The sequence below is a fragment of the Zosterops lateralis genome, assembly GCF_965231275.1.
Source record: "Zosterops lateralis genome assembly, chromosome: 15".
Taxonomy (NCBI): Eukaryota; Metazoa; Chordata; class Aves; order Passeriformes; family Zosteropidae; genus Zosterops; species Zosterops lateralis.
In genome coordinates, this window is record NC_139775.1 from 257000 (window position 1) to 272667 (window position 15668).

The 15668-nt window shown below is 48.6% G+C and overlaps 1 protein-coding gene across 1 annotated transcript in view; it reads right to left on the reverse strand.

Annotated features, from left to right (window-relative positions):
- The window catches only part of LMF1 (lipase maturation factor 1), a gene marked incomplete at its 5' end in the record, with an annotated part of 151253 nt that overhangs the window by 6310 nt on the left and 129275 nt on the right, over positions 1-15668 (reverse strand). The window contains 3 exons of the mRNA XM_083872138.1: positions 2544-2656; positions 10869-11052; positions 13464-13617. Of these exons, the coding sequence (XP_083728264.1) occupies positions 2544-2656; positions 10869-11052; positions 13464-13617 (451 nt within the window). The remainder of the gene's footprint in view (positions 1-2543; positions 2657-10868; positions 11053-13463; positions 13618-15668) is intronic.

Sequence of the window (15668 nt, forward strand, 5' to 3'; positions counted from 1 at the left end):
TTTAATATCAGAGACACCAGCCAGACCCAAAAACATGTAGGGTTTTTTTTCCCTCCTGTGGAGCTAAATCTGATTTTTGTTTTCTTGGATTGTTGCAGCCTTTTCAATAGTGTGTTCAACACTTCTTAATTTCTCAGCCTGAGCCCTCCTGTTCAGATTTATGAGGGCTGGGCTTTTATGAACTATCCACTGCCCCAGAATATTTGGGAAATCCACATTCCCCCAAACATCCTCGAGCTCCAAGCTTCCCACTCAGCCAGGCTGGGCACTCAACAATGCCCTCATTTTTTAATCAGTCACCTGTTTCTCATTTGAAGTTTTATCACACTTGAAAAACAAAACAAAACAAAAACAAAAACAAAAACAAAAACAAAAACAACAACAACAAAAAACAAACAAACAAACAAACAAACAAACAAAAAACCAAACAAACAAAAAAAAAAACAAAACCAAAAAAAAACAAAAACAAAAAAAACCCCACAACCAAAACTGTAATTTCTTGAGTTGTAAAGAATCCTCCCAACTTTGGTCTCCAAAATTTCATTTCAAAGGCATTAACTCATTCTGAAAGTCCCTTGGCTATTGGAGGTGTAGAGTTTCCATTAACAGAACAAACTCTGTGGAGGATGGAGCACAAGGCTCTTATGGAAAACAGCCCCTTCTCCTAATTATTTAGTCTAGCAGGGAATGAAAATAATTAATCTGCAAAATTCCCTTTGGAGTGGAGGGAGGGGTGGGGAATAATGGCAGGAAAATGAGGAGTTTTTTCCACCCAGCTACTGTGGAGGGATCCCCTAAAGGTTGGCAGCAAACTTCCCCCCTCAACCTGGATAAAAATTCAGGATCTTGGAATTGTGGGGTAAGGGATGGTTTGGGATGGAAAGGAGGTTAAAAATCATCCAGTTCCATCCCCTGGCAAGGGCACAGAGGGTTATGGGATATTGGGAAGGAATTCCTGGCTGGGAGGGTGAGGAGGACCTGCACACATTCCCAGAGAAGCTGTGGCTGCCCCTGGATCTCTGGAATGTTCCAGGCCAGGTTGGACAGGGCTTGGAGCAGCCTGGGATGGTGGAAGGTGTTGGGGTTGGAACTGGATGAGTTTTAAGATCCTTCCCAAGCCAAACCATTCCAGGATTTTGGGATTTTTACCATCTCGGGGTTTACAAAGCACCTCAGAGGAAACAGTTTGGTCAAAGTGGGAAGTTTCCTGTGCCTCAGCTGGAGGAGGGGTCTCTCCTCAGAAGGTTTGGGGGATGCAGTGCCCTAAAGCTGGAAAACATCAGCAGGATCCCAGAGGAATTTCATCCCACACAAAACTCTGGACCTGCAGCCTCGTTTGCAGTGCATCCTCAGAGCCTCAAATGGAAAACATTAGCAGGAGCATAACATGGCTTGACTTGATCCAAAATGCCCCTCAAAAAATGTTTTCTCAGCTAAAAATAACTCCACCAACAAAACAGACGCTTTTGGGACAAAAATTCCTTTTGTCTAAAACCTCGGAGTTTTCCTCTGTGCCTTGCCCTGGCTGATGTTGGCTTTGTCTCTTCCTTGAAAACACAAACAATTCCAAGACCAGTGTCCACAAACTCAGCAATTCCTGCAGGGCTGTTTTGTCTTTGAAACACCTCAGGAGGTCCATGGAAATGGTGGGGTTTGAGCTGAGCTCCCAAAGAGCAAAAAACCCCAAAGCTGAGGGGCAGGAAGGCACAGCAGGAGGGACCATTCCTGGCCAGGAGCAGCAACACCCAGCTCTTGATGGTTCTGCTGGGAATGGGCTCATCCCAAAGGTCCCTGTGGCCCCTCCAGGGGGGAATCAATGTGCTGGCAGCACTTTGGCGTTTCAGGTTCACCAATTTCTGTTTCCCAAATTATTTGGAGTGGTTTGAGTGCCTACTAGAACTATTTGCTCTTTTTATTATACAAGAATTATTTATTTACTCTTTTTCTGCTGTGAGACAGAAAAATAGTATAATTCCACACTAGAATTACTATACCAGAATTAGTATACTAGATTCTATACTAGAATTCTGTGCTAGAATTATACAGTAAAAATCTATACTAGAATTATACAAGAATTATTTATTCTTTTTCTGCTGTGAGGTAGGATTAGGAGAAAAACATGGCAGGCTCAAAACTTAAAAGGGTCTAAAGACAGGTATTATTAACCAAACTACAAGAAAGAAAAAAAAATTAATAAGAATCAGAATAAAACCTTCAAAACACTTCCCTCTCCCCTCACAAGCTTCCTTTCTCATGGACAATGTACAGAGACAAAACTTGGAACCTTTGGTCAGTTTATCAGCTCTAAAATAGCCTCTCATCAGTTCATTTAGAGGGAGAAGTCTCTTTTGGTCTGCTATGGAAACTTGAATATTCAAAGCCAGTCACTAATTGGTTTTTCCCAATCAATACAAATGCAGCAGAGTGTCCATCAAACCCACCCTAAATCCCACCAGACCCAAACCCCAACAGGAACCTCCTGTGCACGTCCAGGATGGGAACAAGGTGAGATTCCAGCTCCCTTGGGATAATTCCAGCCTTACCTTGGAGGGTCCCTGCCTCCAAAGGGGTTTGTGGCCAGCAGGGACAACGTCTCCTCTTCCTGGGCCAGCAGCTTCCCAGCCAGGTGGATGATCCATTCGTTCTGCTCATAGGTCTGGGGGAAGGAGGAAGAAATGGAAACGTTAGGAACTTCCTGGAGTGTTACTGGGATTCAAGATTTCTGTCCTTGGGGAGAGATTTTGGCAGATTTGGGTGGAAAATGGTGAATTTCCCAGTGTTTCAGCACACGTCCCACAGGGTCCTTGAGGTCCAGACAGAGACTGGCACCCTCAGGGAGCAGGGAGAGATGCCCTGGCTTTGTCTCATCTGCCAATTCTGCCCCCAGATATTTGATTTAAATAATTTCTTTAGCAGCAAACCCCACAGAGGAACCACAACAGCACATTTTATGTGGATAACCCATCCATCCTTTTAATCCAGATTGCTTTCCCCTGGGAAAAGGATTTGGGTTGGTTCCCTTGTGTTATCCAAAGGAAAAGAGAAGAAAGTGGCTCCTCTGTTCCAGTTCCTGTCTCCTCTTTATTTCCTGCTGTGATCCATCCCCTTTAAATTCCTTCCTTCATGGAACCATTTCTGGAGCAGAGTCTGACCCTGAATTTAGAGAATCCTAAGGAAATAGGGATTTGGACTGGATGATCCTTATGGATCCCTTCCAGCTCGAGCTATTCCCTGATTCTGTGATTTCCCTCCCTGCAGGAACCCTCCTTTTTGCTCTTCTTCAGGCTCCCTAAAAGGCATTTCCCCCACGGTGACTTTCTGTGCCTTGGCCTTGGCTGAGGTTTCTGCTTTCCCCAGCAGCTCCTGGGTGGATTTTTTGAGTGCAAGCAGTAGGGGACACTGTGGGAAAGGGAAACGCGGGAGCTGTACCTGCAGGGCTCTCAGCAAAACACGGCCCCGAGGCAAAGCAGAGCCCGGTTTGTTATTCCCGTCTCCAAGGGAAACGGGAGAGAAACCATGGAAAACACCAAGGCCCATCCAGGGAAGCTCTACCTCGCGGGGTTTCTGACCCCAGCTCATCGCCGTTTAGAGGAAAACCACAGTTGTTTCAGCCAAAAAAGCTTTTTCAGAATGATGACTCTCCTCCCCTCCTGCTCCTTCCGTCTGCTCTCATCCATCAGGGATGGGTGATGGGGACAGGGGTGGGTGATGGGACAGAGATGGGTGATGGGGACAGGGGTGGATGATGGGGACAGGGATGCTCCTCTCTGCCAGCCCCTGGTGCCACCTCCTGGCACAGAGGGACAGGGGGGACAAGGGACACCATGGGGCCGAGGCCACCTTGCTCCTGACACAACAATGTGGGCATGGTGAGGCCTGGAAACAGGAGTGGGATGTGCCCCACAAACCCAGGGAGGGCTGGCACCGTCCCCTGGCTGTCACTCACTCCCGGTCTCTATGTCCCTCTGTAGCCCTGGTTTCGTGCCTCAGAAGTTTTGGTTTTCTAAAATTCTTTTCCCAAAGAATTTTCAGTAAACAAGATAAATGTTTTTGCAACTGTACCTATGTTATTCATTCCTTTTCCTAGGAGAGACTTCTTTATGTCCCTCTGGTCTGATCAATGTGATTGAAGGGGTTTTGCCTTTGTGTTGCCAATCAAATTGATCTGTGTAAAAAGTAGCGCATAAAGGAGACACATCCCAAAATAAAAAAGCCATTTTCAGTCTTCTGAAGCTCGGAGTCTGTGTTGTCGTGGTGTAAAACAATGCTATCCCTCCATAACTCTGGGATGCTGGAGGTGCTCATGCTGGGATTTGGGAATTGCCACAAACCTTGGCTGGGAGAGAAGGATCTCCCAAAAAGGTGCCACAGGGATGAAACATCACGAGTGACATCTTCAGCATCCTGAGTCTCCCTGGACATCCTGGTGCTCTGGATGATGTTAAACACCATTTCCAGGGAGATTTGGGAGTTCCTGTGTGAGAGCTGGGAACAGGAACAGGAATGAGCAGAGTCCCCGAGCTGGAGCTCGATGGAGGCCCTCGACCCTCCTGAGCCTGACTGAGAACTGGGAGGCTCCAGGAAGGTGGGATCAGCTCCCATGGTCTCCAAATTGTTAATTAGCAACCCCCGTGCACACCAGAGTTGGAACTTCTGGTCTGTAAAGTGTTTTTCTTGTAAAATTTACAACATGTCTGGCCCTGGCGAAGTCTGCGGTGAGAAATTTCCAAGTGGTGTGGCCCCATCCCCCCTTTCCCCTCACGGCTAAAGACCCTGCTTAACTCATTACCCTGCAAAGAGACCGGGCAAAAAGAGGGGGAAAAAAATAAAAAAAAAGAGTCCAGGAGATCTGGGTTGCACCCAGGGAAGAGTCACTCCCAGGGGTTCCTTCTGTCCCTGGGTCCAGTGGGGTCCAGCTCAGCACGGTCGGGATGGAGGGATCTGAGTGTGTGACATGGAGCTGAACCAGCCAGGGGATTAGTGAGGGGAAAATAATCCAGGATAGATGAACACACTGCTGGGAGGTGGGCCAGACTTGTTTGGGGTCGTTTTTAGAGTTTGGAGAAGTGAGCAGCCTGTTTTGGGATTGTTTTTAGGATTTGGAGAAGTGAGCAGGACTGTTTTGGGGTCATTTTTAGGGTTTGGAGGAGGTGAGCAGGACTGTTTTGGGTCGTTTTTAGGGTTTGGATCTTCTGAGAGCACGAGAAGCAGCCGTGACTGATCCTGCACAGATGGTCCTGCACACCCAGCCCAGATGGATCCCTGGGATGCTCCATCCCCATCCAGACATGGAGCACGGCTCCTACAGCTGCTCCTGCCCTCCCCTGGCACCAGAGCTCCCCCCTGGGCACACAGAGCCTAGGCTGCATCCATACTGGGATTACTGGGAACCAGTGACTGCACAGCCACTGCAGGGAGCACCATCAGTGTCTGACCCTGCCCAGGGTACTCCTGGGGAGGTGCAGCCCCCCCAGGGGAGGAACACACTGCCCTTGGCCATCTTTTGGGAGTTTTCACTCTGCTTTAGCACAGAAAGCAATTCAGGGCCCTAAACACACAAGAACCCCCATGGCCAACCCAAGTGCAAAGGCAGCAGAACAGAGCTGAGGGATCCCACAGTCACACAGCCCTAAAGCCAAAGCCTTTCTGTGTTCACTGACACTCTGTGCAGAGCCAGGGGCAGCTCTGCAGCCAGATCATCCTCAGCTGTCCTTACAGCTGGGACCAGCACCCAGAACCTCCAAAAATCCCATTTCAGGTTCAACACAGGGGACTAACAAAGAACTTTGGACACTTTTTTTTGCTGCGACTTTGAATTCCTGATGGGATCCAGCCTCGTGCAGAGCTCAGGCAGACACTTCCCCCCCCTCCTTCCATGCCAATCTCAGCCCAAATTTTGGGAAAGGCATTTGCTCCTTCTCCCAGGCACATAAGAGGAGCTGAGCATCACCTCCCACCTCCCCAGCAGAGCAGTGCTGCCCCAGGACTTCCCTGCAGCTGTTGGCACTCTCTGACCTCTCCACTCCGACACTTTTCCAGGGAATAAACATGGTGTTCTCACCTCGAACACATTCACTGGTGTCCAGGAGAATTTAATAACTGTACAGAACTGAAACCCAAAGCTCTGCTAAGTCAGGCACCAGCGAGGAGCCAGAGCAAAGGCAGCCACAGTAGCGACCAAACCGTGCTGATAACAAAGTCAAGGGAATGCTATCATCCCAAAAAAAAAAACCCACAGAAACCCCCTGGAGCTACAGGGAACGTGTTCTCAACTGAAATAATAATAATAATAATAATAAGGAGGCTTTGCCTTGAGCTTTAATTGGTCATTTAATGAAAAAGGCCTGGGGATTAGTGTGGTGTTTTATGGAATCTTGGGGCTGGCATAGGCACAGGAGGAGGTCAGCACGAGATGCACATGTGGGAACAGCTGGAAACTTGGCACGGCAGCCCGGGGTTGTTATTTCATGTGCTTGGGAGCCCTGAGTGCTCTCAGGTCAGAGTCAGTGGCTGCCAGAGGGGCAGGGCAGGTTCCATTTCCTCTCTTACATGGTGTGAGGGGCTGGTTTTTTGTGTCCCAGCTGAGCCACCATGTGGATGGAACATGGGAATTCCACCATAGAATTCCACCACCCCGGGCATTCTCAGCCCATACCCACACTGCTCTTTGCACTGCTGTGGTCAAGCACCTTCAGTTGGTGCTGTCAGGAATAAAAATCCCTGTCCCACAGAAAGGAGGCCACAGTTAATGCCACCCTTTGATGTAATTCCAGCTCACCATCACTTGTCACCACACTGCTGTCCAAGAAAGGTCCGTCCTGTGATCTTCAGTAACCACATGGAATCCTGGAATGGTTTGGATTGGAACCAAACCCTAAAACCCATCCAGTGCCACCCCTGCCATGGGCAGGGACACCTTCCACTATCTCAGGTTGCTCCAAGCCCATCCAGCCTGGGCTTGGACACTTCCAAGGACCCAGGGGCAGCCACAGCTTCTCTGGGAATTCTATTCCAGCTCCTCCCCACCCTCCCAGGGAAGAATTTTTTCCTAATTTCATCCTTTTTTTCTGAGTTTCCCAAAAAGCTGTGCCTCCAGCCCAGTGTGCAGTTACTCACTAAAAGCCAGCCCTCAATCCATCCCATCTGAAAATCCTGAAGGAAATTAGAAAAATTAGGAAAAAATTAGGAAATTAGAAAATAAAAGGCTGCAAGAGAGAGCAGAGCAAGACTCTGGGAATCAGCTCCTCCATCCCACCTATCCAGGGAAAGGCCACACCTGGCACAGCTCCTGTATCACCTCTGGCTGGGGGAAGAAAAGTCCCTTTGTTCCAGAGCAGGGTCTGGGCAGGGCCAGGGGACAGGAATCATCCCCTGCAGGGACAAGGTGGAGGGAATTTATTTATTTATCTGTATTTATCCAGCCCATGGCACGATAGGATATCAGGCTGCTTTGGCACTCCCTGGCACTGCTCCTGCTGGAGGTGAGGCTGCCTGTTGAGCCAGCTTGGAATTCTCCATGGGGAAACAAAAATCCCAGGGAAAAAGAGGAAACAAACCCTTCCCTCTGCACATGGACCAGAATGCTGCCACGGAAATTGAGAGTGAGCTGAGCCTGTGCTTGGAGAAGGAGGAAGGAAGGAAATGGCAAAGGCTGAGCTGGGGACAGGGAGCAGCACAAGGCTGAGGGTTGATTACAACACTCACACCTCCTCCTCCTCCAGGCAGATTTTCCCTCTGCGCACCTTCTGCCTGCAAGAGTGAGGTAACAGCAGGCTGGAAGCAAATAGCTGACAAAAATATGAACCTGCCTGCTCTAGAAATGGAGTTGCTTCTCCTCAGCTCTCTCAGAACCGGAAGTCTCCATCACTCCCTGCTACCACCCAGGGCAGAACCTCAGAGCACCCAAAACTTCTGCAGCTGAAAAGCAGGAAAGCAGCTGAAGGTTTTTTTATAAATAACCTCATCTCTGGAAAACACACATTGTATCCCAGAGCATCTCAAGCTCTGTTCCATGGTGGGTTTTACATCCTCAGACTTTTGGAGCAGCTTCAAGGAACGATGCAACAAACCCTGGGCTTTAAATGCAATCTGAGGCCAGCAATATTTTGTTATTTTGGAGCAGTTATTATTTGAGAAGCACCAAGAGGGTGCCTTTGTGTTGGCCATGCAGTCCCCAAACAGAATAAATATCCTTCATGCCACAATAAGGAAAGGAAAAGCCTTTCCCTTTGATTTTTCTTCCTTTTCCACTGGTGGACAACAAACCTTTGAGGCAATAAACATCCAACTTTTATAGAATCCACGACATCCCAGCACCAGAAGCCCCAAAAGCATGAGCAGTGTTTTGTTTTCTGGTTGTTACTGATCAGCAATGCTGAATCCAGGAACTGGAATGATTTTGGTGCCAGCCCAGCTCAGTTGGGCTATTCCTGAAATTCCACCATAAACCAGAAGTCAAATAATTACAGGAGGGTTGGCATCAGTAGCTGGAGCACAGATAAGACTTTAACAATGGATGCTTCTGCACTGACACATGGAAGTGTTGAGGGGGGGGGAAAGTTATTCCTAATGCTTAACCTCACTTTTGTGGGATTAAATCCTATTCTGCCATTTCACTTGTTATTTCCTCCCTTCTCTGAGGGTGGGGAGGAGCTGGAATAGAATTCCCAGAGAAGCTGTGGCTGGCCCTGGATCCCTGGAAGTGTCCAAGGCCAGCTTGGAGGCAACTTCTCAGTGAGTCCTGCAGCCAATCCAGGCTGGGAAGTTCCTGGGGAATGCCGGGCTCGTTTGGCAGGTGCTGATGAGGTGCAAAGATGAGCCTGTCAGGAGCAGCACCAAGAGATGGGAAATGTCCTTCCCTCCAGCCCGGGGCTTTTCCACAGCCTGTCAGAGCTGGGAATGTCAGCTCTGTACCTGGCCACTGCCAGGGAAGTGCAGACACAGCCCTGGAGCGATGGGAGAAACATCCCAGAACTTCTGGGAACGAATTAAATCTAATCCAGAGGCTGCACTCGCTGGTGTTTATGGAGTCTGTAAACTCCCACACGGGTTTTGCACAACTCCTCTGGCTTCACAGGCTCCTCCTGGGATTTCAGCTCCTGGTTCTTATCCTTTCTGTTGCTCTGGGAGGGCTCAAGGGCTGAACAACACCCCGGGATTTCTCTGGCTGTGCGGGACAAGCAGCCCAGGGAGGCAGCTGGCAGCAGATCTGCAGCTCTCAGTGCTCCAGCCGGCCAGTGGCCATTCCAAACGGGATTTACTTCCATGCTTAAGCAGGTATTTACATGCCTGAGCATCCCGTGCTCACTGCCGTGCCTGGGCAACTCGCCTTCCCACTGTTTTCCACAAGAGTTATCCCCATTCCCACTGCTTTCCACAAGTCATCCCCATTCCCACTGTTTTCCACAGGAGTTTTTCCCATTCCCACTTTCCAGAGGGTTTTTTCCCCCCCACCTGTTGTTAACAGATCATCTCAGCAGGAACTGCTCCGTGCAGATTTCTATGTGCGCTGGGGGGGCCATGGAAAGTCCCAGGGGCAGGAGGGATGTGGAAATGCTGCAATGGGATGGAAGGAAGGAGAACCAGAGCCATTCCAGAGGAGGGGGAGGTGACAGGTCCACCCCAGAGCAAAGAGACCCTCACCACTAATTGCTGCTAATTAGCTGCTGTGGACACACCTCAGGAGACCAACACTCCAAGAGGTGAACGGGAACACTTGGGGGAAGCTTTCAGTGAACGAAACACTAAAAATAATGGGTTGAACACTAATAATAATGAAATAAACAGTAATAATAGTGAATTAAACACTAATAAAAATGAAATAAATACTGCAAATAATGAATTAAACACTATTAATATTAACAATAAGGATGCAAAGAGACTGAGTTATTTCCTCTTCCTCCTCCCAGCACCTGGCTCTAGCATCCCTGGGCACAGCCCACATTCTGCTCTGCACAGCAGCACTTCTGTCCCATCCTCTCCAGCTTTAAACCTCAGATCCCTTTTATTTTAAACCTTCAGGACATTTCTGCCCTGGGCACAGCCTTTTTCACAACCTTTGCCTGGGGCAGCTGATTTCTCAGAACCCTCCCAAAACACAGCCTGACTTCAACCCCCAGGGCTCCATCCACCCCCTCTGCACCTTTCCCTAATTCCAGGCGCTGCTCCTGCCTGGAGTTTGGACCTTGGCTGTGGTTTTCCTGAAGGATAAGCAGCCCTAATGCAGATTAAATGAAATTCCAGCACACAAAAACCAGCGGGGTAAATATCAAACCATGGCCTGATGTCACGGCCCAGGAATCCCAAAGGCGCTGAAATAAAAATACCACAGGGAAAGCAAACCCAGGGAAGAAAATATTCCAGGAGAGGATGCAGGGACAAAGAGAAAAGCCTGGGATACTCTGAGATGGGTTTTCCTCGTGCCACTGCTGTCACAGTCAGTTTTGGAAAACCCAGCCCACATCGTGTGAGTAAGATTTGCAAAACAAGCTCCACAGGAATTAACATTCAAGTCGTTCGTCCCCCCCCCCCCCCTCTTTATTTAATTTCTGGCTGTCACCTGTTTGCTGATATCACGTGGGGAAAATATCTGGAGGGCCCAACGTCCATGTGTGGGCAGGTGGGGAATGGGAGCTACTATCCCCAGAAGTGTCCCCAACGGGATTCTTGGTATTGCTAAGAAACCCTTAAAAAACCCCTCACACAAAACTGCCAAGAGTTTCATTACAGTAGCACAGTCCTTTAGGAATGCAGCCTTTGTTCTTGCTTAGCCACGGCTTCCAACACTCCCCAGTGATCCCAACACATTGTAAATCCATGTAATTGGTTTTTCCTGGTTAAGGAAGGCCTGAGCTTCCAGAGGCACCTACCTGGAAGGCAGCAAACCACATGAGCCAGTCGAGGCGATAGTGGTAGGGGGAGATGAGGCACGGCCTCCTCCTCAGGTCCCCAGGCTTGCACTTGAACTCAAACTCCTCCCAGACTGCTGTGGGATCTTTGGGGTCCAGGCTGGATGTTCCCTGAAGGATGATTTCTGTCCTCTCCCTGGTGATGCTGTGGGGTAAGACAGGATGTTGTCATTTGGCTCAAAACGTGGAAAATCACAAAATCACAGAAGGGTTTGGGTGGGAAAAGCCAATCCATTTCCAACCCCAACACCTTCCACTAATCCAGATTGCTCCAAGCCCTGCCCAACCTGGCTTTGGACACTTCCAGGGATCCAGGAGCAGCCACAGCTTCTCTGGGAATCCTGTGCCAGGGCCTCCCCACCATCTCAAGGAAGGATTTCTCCCCATATCTCAACTAAAAGCTCTGGTTCATCAGAATCCACGTGGAACAGTGGCCTGGAGTTACAGTTGGATCCTGAGATCCAGAGAACCTCTGGATCTTGGGACTTTCCTCTCTCCAGCAGCCAAGTCAAATTCCATGCCCTTCCTCCTACCACCTGCAGCTGTTCCAGCCCAAGGGAGTGCTGTGATCCACAAAGATGATTCCTACAGGAATTCCTACAGCTGGGTCTGTGGGTCAGAGCAGCTCCTGAGTGTTCCCATGTGGCTCAGCTGCCATCCCAGCATGGAACAGTGGGAATGGCAAACTCCAGGCCATGGAAACACCAGCCTGGAGTCCTGAGTGACTCCCAGAGACACTCACCTGCTCCCAGGAGCTGCTTTTCATGAGGAACACAGAAACCTCCCTGGCAAAGCTCTCCAGCTCCCAACACCCTTTCGATTTTTTCCTACTTTCATTTTGCCTCCTCCAGCCCAAGAAACTGCAAATTTGGGAACACACAACTGCCACCTTCCGCCCTGATGGCTCCTAGGGAGAGATGCTCCCAACCTAAGGAATGGTGAGCATCTCCTCTTATAATTGTTCCCTCCATTGAGGAGATCTGTGGATTCTCCAGCCAAGTTCCATTTTATCCCCTGGGCTGAGTTCTGAGCCATGGCCAGCTGCCCAAGGCTTAGGAACACCCTGGAAATCAGGGGCACCAAATTACCAATAAAAAAAAGCCTGCTGCTACTGTGTGATTCCAAACCTGTCAGCTTTCACATCATCACAGATCCATTATAAGCTGCAATCCTCTTTTTATTGGTTTACATAGGCTGGAATTACAAACACATTACAGCAGCATTGCAGCACATGCTCTGTAGGGTCTGCTAAATGCTGAAACAGAAACCAAAGGCTGGAGAAGAAAAAGGACAACAATCCAAAGAAAACAATCTCCTGGAGCTTCACCACTCCAGCCTTCAAAGAGGTTCGGTGGTTATTTCTCTCTGTCTCTTAAAAAAAAAAAAAGGAAATTTTGGCGGTTTCCACAAGTGTCAATGTTTTTAGTAATTTTCTTCTAGTTTTTTTCTGTCCACAGAAATTTCTGCTATTTGAAAAATTGAGAAGAAGATTATATCCATTTGATGTGTCCTCAGCATCTCCAGAGCTTGTGGTGGGACTCGTTCCTCCCCTCTGGAGAGGCCAGATCTTTAACAGCCAAATTATTTCTATTTCTATTTCTATTTCTATTTCTATTTCTATTTCTATTTCTAATTCTATTTCTATTATTTCTATTACTTTTATTTCTATTTCTATTTTTTTCTTGCTGGCTTCTACTCTGGGTTCTTGGCCAGAGCCCATGCCAGAGCTCTGGAGAACATCCATGGTCACCATGAGCAGGAGGTGGCAAAGCCTGCAGAGAAGCCCAGCCCTGCTGTTGTCCCAGGAACAATCTGAGGATGCAGCCCTGCTTTCCATCATTTTCCCAGCTGGAAGAGGCTGGGAGGGACAGCAGCACCCGAGAAGGGTTATGCTGAGCCCAGCCATGGGCTTTAGTCCCCAAAACCCCCAGATTTGGATGCTTAAAACCCAGCCCAAACCACTCTGGTTCCAAACGCAGCTGGAGATGCTTCTCTTGTCAATCCCTTTTCTTTTTTCATTTATCCTTTGGTCTCCACAGTTTCCTGGAGCAGTGGATTTCCCAAACCACTCATTGGAAAAATGACCTGCTGTGGATATCTCCAGGAGGGAGAGCAGAGGAGTGCAGGGGAAGAGAAACTCACCAGAAATAAAGAGGGCTGTGGATGGTGAGGATATCCTGGATGAACTCTCCTATGGATATTTTCATCCTGCTCTCACATTTGCTATGTTGATGGAATGAGCCGAGTCATAAACAGCTCAGAGAAAATAAATTCAGTGGTAAAGAAACCTGCTCCTTTTCTCCTTATTTCTCATAAACACATAATCCATAAATTGTAGTTTAGTGGGAAAGGAACCTGCTCCTTTTCTCCATCTCTCTCATAAACAGATATATCATACACTGCATTTCACTGAGAAATAAACCTGCTTTTTTCCTCCACCTCTCTCACATTCCAGGTCTACTAGAAGGATTTCTCTGTAGGTTTGAGGCACACAGAGTGTCTGGCTCTGGAATACCCTGGGGAGAGCTCTGGGATGTGCCACTGAAGGCCTTGTACCTCCCAAAGGCTCCGTAGGTGTTGACAATCCTGAGGGGGTTGAAGGAGGTGTTCATGACCTGTCTGGAGCTGAGCAGGTTCAGCACCACCGGGATGCTGAGGTAGGTGATGAGGAGGCCCAGGGAGATGTTCAGCACTCTGTGGACACAGGAGCCTGTGGGGGACACAGAACCAGACCAGAGGGAGGTGATTTCACTGCTCTGCTCTCCCATTCCCATTCCTGCTCCTATTCCCATTCCCATTCCCATTCCCATTCCCATTCTCATTCCTGTTGGAACCCCGGGCACTGAGAATTTCAGGCTTTCTGTGCTCACAGGCACTGACCCCCAAGCAAACACTGCATCTGATCTGAGGCTGTGGAAAAGGCTCCCAAAATTGAGTGACAGCACTGGGATTGTGGGTGTGGAGTTTGAATAGAAGTGTGTGATATCACAGGGTGCAAAACTTGGAGTTTAATGTTTTAATAGATAGTAATATATATAAAGCAAGATGGAAGATTTAGGGCATAGGCTGAGTCCTTCTTTTTTACCTTCTTCATGAGTTTAGGTGGTTATCTTGTAATTGGGTAGAAAAACCCACATTGAGGGCCACGGGTGTTTGGTTATTGGGTTAAAAGTAAAAATAATTTAGGTATCATTTCTTAGTTGGACAGTTTATCCTTAGAAGGCCAGGTAGAGAAAGAGATAGAGGCCATTTTTACTTTGTTAGACAGAAGTGCTGTAGAACTCAGTTTGTTATATTGTAATATAGATAAGAATTAATAAACATCTAAGTCCCAACACGAAGCAATGTCTCGAGCATTTAATCCCGACTCTGGCAAAAAGAAGATAAAAAGCAACACATTCCCATTCCCATTCTATTATCATTCCCATTCCCACTCCATTTCCATTCCTATCCCCATTCCCATTCCATTCCCATTCCTATGCCTATTCCCATTCCTATCCCCATTCCCATTCCATTCCTATCCTCATTCCCATTCCCATCCCCACTCCCCCTGTGCTGGCCCCACCACAACCACCCTGACCTTGCCACGGGCCGCTATCGCTGCTGGGATCTGCCTTTCTCTAAATAGTCTGAGCAAGGGCTAAAAGGAAAAATGTCTAAAATGTGACATCAATCATGGCCTTAATATGGGGGGAAAACCACAGCTGGCACTTGCACCTCGCTCGGGATCAGCCTCTCCTGCTCTGGGAGCCAGGCCTGTCGTCCTGGGGCACCCTCCTGCTGCCCTGAGCTCTCCCTTGTCCTGAGGACTTTTCCTCCTGCAAAACCCCAATTCCCCAGTGCTCCTGGAGGAGATGAGTGTTGCTGTGCCAACGCTCTGGGATGGGGTTTGCAGGAGCAGCATGGGGCTGGGCTGGATCCCAGGCTGGGCAGACACCGCCACGAGCAGACAAATAAGCAGAGTTGACCCCCGAGGGGCTCCTTCCCTCATGGCCCTTTTCAATTTATTTAACATTAACAGCCAAAGGATCAGATTCAAAGCAATTGCGTGGAGCTTTCCCCCTTAACTCTGCAGGAGAGGGATGTTTATTTGAACCTCTCTCAGAAGCTATTAATAATTGTTTAGTCTGAGAACATTTCTGGAGAATCGTTTGGATCAGGCCTTCCCTCACCCCCTGTGCTGCTGTGTATGAGCCTTTGGGGTGTTTTTTGGTGTGTTTTTTTTTTTTTTTTTTTTTTTTTTTAAGATGGGCTGAACTTTTTCCCCTGTAATTCAAGAGCAGGTACAGGCACAGAGCCTGCCTTGGCTCCTCAGCAGTCCAGGGCCATGCAGGGACTGCTCATCCTTCAGCAGGAGGGATTATCCTTCTGTCTCGGGATCACAGCCACTCAATCAGAGAGAAAAAGGAGTAAATTCAGGGAAAGAAAAATAACCTAGATGGCAAAGATGGAGCAAAATGTGGGGACAGGAGCCAGTGGGATCTGGATGGGAAGGGGAGGCCTCAGCAGGAATCAAACACTTTGAGGATTTGCCTCAGAAAATCAGGACATGGCTGAGGGCCCTCCTGTCTCCTGCTCCAGTGGCCCAGGCCAGAGGGCTCCTCTGAGCCTCCATCAGCACCAGCTCAACAGCCTCTGCTTCCCCAGCAGGGAAAAGACTGAGGAATTCAAATTCCCGGGATATTACAGACACCCCGCCCCTTCTGAGGGTGGGACACAGCTACACCCAGAGTGGCATGTTCATTCTCCCTGCCTGGACAC